Source organism: Oryza glaberrima, chromosome 10 (genome assembly GCF_000147395.1).
Source record: "Oryza glaberrima chromosome 10, OglaRS2, whole genome shotgun sequence".
NCBI lineage: Eukaryota > Viridiplantae > Streptophyta > Magnoliopsida > Poales > Poaceae > Oryza > Oryza glaberrima.
In genome coordinates, this window is record NC_068335.1 from 16,037,486 (window position 1) to 16,042,656 (window position 5,171).

General features: G+C 43.1%; 1 protein-coding gene across 1 annotated transcript; it reads right to left on the minus strand.

Annotated features, from left to right (window-relative positions):
• Nucleotides 1-3,051: 3,051 nt before the first annotated feature.
• Nucleotides 3,052-4,045, minus strand: LOC127753018 (glycine-rich cell wall structural protein 2-like). Its single transcript, XM_052278470.1, has one exon. The coding sequence runs from the start codon at nucleotides 3,990-3,992 to the stop codon at nucleotides 3,318-3,320; it is 675 nt and encodes a 224-aa protein (XP_052134430.1). The 5' UTR covers nucleotides 3,993-4,045; the 3' UTR covers nucleotides 3,052-3,317.
• Between the last annotated feature and the right edge of the window lie 1,126 nt (nucleotides 4,046-5,171).

Here is a 5,171-nt window from a genome sequence, read left to right on the forward strand (position 1 = left end):
CAGCTGTGTGATGAGAGTGAGGAGATGGCCAGTGGTATTTATAGGGCTTGTTCTAGTGCTTTTTGCATGGCTTGATCCAGCAGTAGCTCACTGAATGGTCCAAAGCTAAAGACCACAACAATGCAGCACGTAGATAGCACATAAGAGTTTGGACGCGTTTGGTGTGAAATGAGGACCAGTAGTGTGTTGTAGTGCTAGTGGTTATCGCCTTTCTTGACGTTTTAGAGGGCGGTATGTGATGTTACTTGTGTTGGGTTTGGTTTGCTTTATGCTTTTTTCTTGCTTTTCTGGAACCAAATAATTGGTGTATGATCATTGTATCTCAGTGGATGCCATACACTACCATACACACATTCACACCCAGCTAGCTAGTCAGTTGATGATCATTAGTCACTCGATTCAGTTATTAGCTTCACACTGGCAACATGATTAACTGGCCTCGCACTTAGTGTCATTGCGCAAATTGATACAGAGTACTAATCGCCTTGATAATGAACTGAAACAGGTATATGATGCCTCTGTAAATTTGTAAACTAAAACTGAAGAAGTTCTAATTTTGTTACTTAATTTCAACTACAATGTTTTCCATTAGAAGAATAAGAGAAATGCTTGGATGGATCATCAATCATAAATAACCAACACGGATAATAAGTACACTAGCAAGGTACAATATATTACGTAGAGACGGTCACATTACTAAGTACTTCCTCTGTTCCTAAATATTTAACACCGTTAACTTTTTAACACATCTTTAACCATTCATCTTTTTTAAAAAAATTTGTGAAATATGTAAAACTATATGTATACATAAAAGTATATTTAACAATAAATCAAATGATAGAAAAATAATTAATAATTACTTACTTTTTTAATAAGACGAACGATCAAACATGTTTAAAAAAAGTCAACGATGTCAAATATTTAGAAACGAAGAGATCAGTAATAGCAGTCGTCAAGCCGCCAGACAAACTGCATGTTATATCGCCTGACAAATTGCGTTACATGCCTCCCAGGAAACAAATTCAGAATTGGATTGGGAGAGTGGTCGAGCAACGATAATTTGTAAAGAAAGAGAAGATAAGTCTTAGGCAAAGAACACATGCATCTACTAGCTGATAGCCATGGACTGACTGCTGTGTTGTCTGATTGTTACAAATATCAGTTTTGTCTTTTGAGTGACCGGCGGTACAAGTAACAATGAAAAAAAAAATTACAGTCGTACAGGAGAAAACGCATAAGAGAAAACGAAGGAAGCTGCCAAGAATGACAGTGGAACGCAGCACTGGTGACCTGCATTACCCGCATATCTTGCGACTGAAAGAACTGGACCTGAAATAAGGTGTGACTCGCTATGACGCTATATGCATTTGACCGTTCTCTTGCGACTGCAAACCACACGGTTAGAAATTAATTACTTTAATCTATAACGTAGGGATGAACTAGATCTAGATGTTTATACACTCATTTTTACCATTAGTTAACCTCGATCACACTGTGTAGGCGTGTAGCAGAGCAGATTATTATTACACACCTAAATTGGAATCTGGAGGAGATCAGTTAATTTCATCATGCAAATAATTATCAAGTTTCACAATGGTGATGCCACACTAATAGAGATCATAGCCAGAGGAGAAAATATGCAAATTTCATGACACACCCGATGTACCAAATAAACATGCAGAAACGAAATTCCGAGAAATCAGCCGATCGATACCCTTCATGCTCTGGATCTTGTGTTGAACGTACGTGTTACAGATATTTAAACTGTTGAGATTATAGGCATATAATGATTTAATCTATTCCATAAATAAATCATGACATTACAGATGAAAACTAGCATGAACGCATCATTAGATCTACACATGTAAACTACACAGTATAACATGAACAGATCAAATATGCGCAACATATTGAACATGTACCGAGGTGACGGAAAGACCGGCTGCTTGGTCGAAACTTTTCGCAGGCATCTACGAAGGCACGAAACACGCGAGCGAGGAGGAAGACGAGCCGTCGCGAACGAACAGGGAGCAGTCGCGCGAAGCGCTTCCCAAAAACCTTATTGCCGTCTTCTCCCGGTGCAGGACGTCGAAGACAGAGGTTCCGGAGACCTGCTCTCCCGATCGCTGGTGCACGCCGGCGAGCGAGATGGAGTAGTCTACGAGCGACGGCGCAGTACAGAGTAGGAGGCAAACCCTAGATTGATTTCGCGTGTGTTGCGTGAAGACGGCGGGTCGATTTATATAGAGAAGGGTCGCTTGATCAGGGCGCCCACACGATCTCTACTGCGCGTAACCGAACCGGATAAGTCGCGCGTAACTTATCCGGACTCCATGCCGTTTGCACGCACCGGATTTTTCGGAACGTTTCCAAAACAAAAACGAATCCGAATTTGCAGCAAAACAAAACTGCAAAAGGAGGCTACATCTGCGCAAGGGTGAGGAGCCAATTTTTCGAACCGCGTGTTTCCCCTCTTCTCTCCACCACACATGCTTCAAATGGCTAGGAAGGCATCCTCCCTTTTAAGGAGGTCCCCTTCTCCTAGAATAAGCAAGGTGGTACTAAACTCCACATGCATGCCATCCCATGAGGTGGGCTTTTGTGATTTTCCAAAGAATTAATCTTCGAGTGGGCTAAGGCCCATTCATTAATTCCAACATAAACGACTAACTGAACGTACGTAGAGTTAGAGATCGATATACTTCTACTAGCTAGAGGAGTAGTTAGTTTTGAGTTTGTTTCTACCAAACTCGTTTGTACTTTGTACTACAAATATCACTGATCAAAGTTATTACTCAAGCGGTCTTTCCCCAAAACCAGAGTATGCATAGCTAATCACCAAGTTTTTCAAAATGGTGCTGACCAATTGAAACTTTATCTGGGTAGTTTCATTACAATCTGCAGCAATATTTTTTTAACACCGTGTAAGCGAACATGTTGGAATCTAGAAATGCTAGCTAGCAGCCCTACTGAGAACAAGTCCAGTTTACAACTCAAGATCACCGAGAGTTAACAAGTCCATTCTGCATGCTTACTATGTAAACAACTAGCTAGGACAAGGGTTAAATATATGTTCTTGCATATCAATCTTAGTGAACATCAGCTCCGTGAATAACAGAAGTATGATCTGAGTACAAAAGATCGTTTTATTTACTAGGCTTTGCCAGCTTTATGTGATGAAACGGCAAGCCAGTACACAGTGCTATATCGATACAATCCGACAAGCTCTTTGTAAAGCAGCGAGAGAGACTCATCACTGATCACGGTTCACTTATAACAACAGGCTATATTGTAGCTAGCTGATAGAGGAAATGAGCTTAGTGGTGTCCGTTGCCTCCGCCAGAGCTAGAGCCATATCCAGAGCCAGTGCCATAGCCGGAGCCTCCACCTTGGCCTCCACCGCCACCGCCGCCGCTTCCATAGCCTCCACCATGAGCACCGCCTTGCCCATATCCACTCCCAGAGCCATAGCCAGAGCCGCTACCATACCCGGCACCTTGGCCACCACCCCCTCCACCGCCACCACCTTGTCCACCACCACCGCCGGCACCACCAGCACCTGACCCGTAGCCAGAACCATATCCAGACCCTTGCCCGTAACCGCCAGCACCACCACCTTGGCCACCACCGCCTCCGCCACCGCTACCGTACCCACCAGCACCACCAACGCCCACGCCATAGCCAGAGCCTTGCCCAGACCCATAGCCAGAGCCGAAGCCGCCACCGTCACCACCACCGCCGCCGCCGCCTCCACCACGCCCAAACCCGCCACCGGGAGCACCTCCACTACCACCTCCATCACCGTACCCAGAACCAGAACCAGAACCATAGCCCGACCCACCGTAACCACCACCGCCTCCTTCACCACTGCCACCACCTCCGCCTCCTCCTCCTCCTCCAGGGCCATAACCCAGGAGGGTTCTTGCACTGGTGGTCATACCAATGCTAAGGAGGACAAGGATGGCAAGAGCCATATGCTTAGTAGTAGCCATCTTGACTCTGATGAGCTGCTTTGCTACTTCGGTGAGCTGAGTAGTGTGGCTGGAGTGAAGGGTAGCTGGGGTATTTATAGGGTGCATCTCGTGCATGGCTATCTCATCAGATGTTCATCAGTCTGCATGGTCCAAAACTAGAGACGTTAGAGCTTGGACTTTGGACACATAGTATTTGGGTGTGAAATGATGACCAGGAGAGCTCATGGAGAGTGCCAGTAGCTGTTTGTCCTTTAATTCTTTTTGACACTTGGAGAGAGGTGTGGTGATGTTACTGATTTATTATTATTGTTTTTTGCTTTGTGTGTGTGTTTACTTTTGCTTTTGCTTTTATGTAAGCAGGGATAGAATTATTCGATCGGTTTGCTATTGTATTCTGTCCATACTTCAAGGTCATGTGAGGCTGTTTTCATGAGAGCGACTCCGGCCGGTTTTGGCGAATTAATGGATCGTCGATCGAATCCGTTGGCTGCTAATAAGCAATTAGGCATGGCTATAGTTAATCAATTAATTAGCATACATTGACGTGCTTAATGTGATCCATGTGCTGGTTCAGTGATGTGTGGCAGATGCACTTAACATGTGCAAACATGTATGTGCTAGTAGACGTGTGTATCTGATTTCTAGTTGGAGCCAAGTCAGATGGTTTAATTAATTACTACGAGGCCAAATGTAAATTTGTGCAATAATAAAACTACATTGTAAGTTATTATCTCAGTTATTTTTTTCATCACTCGGCATTTCTTACTACTACTTACCATTAATTATTGTTACATGAATACATGATCTGATTTCTGACTTAAATGCATCATTTTAAACACGATCTAGACCTATTTGAGGCTTTGAGCAAATGTTAAGTGAGCTTGGTGACTTAATATATATACTAGTCAAATATAAATGCATCACTATTGAACCAAACTATTCTAATCCCTAGAGGGAATGTCCTTTTATTTTTTATGTCATTCAAATAATTATAGAAATTAAATAAATTCAATAAAAATAGATTATTATGTGATATACTGTTACGCCCGAACTAGCCCCGAACGGAACTAGCCCGTGACGCTCCAAATTAACCTGTTTATCGATACCAGTCCCAGAAAACAGTGCTGGTATCACAGGAAGACAGAATATCACAGCAACAGAGGTCTCTTTATTATAGAGTAGGAGTACAGTCATGTT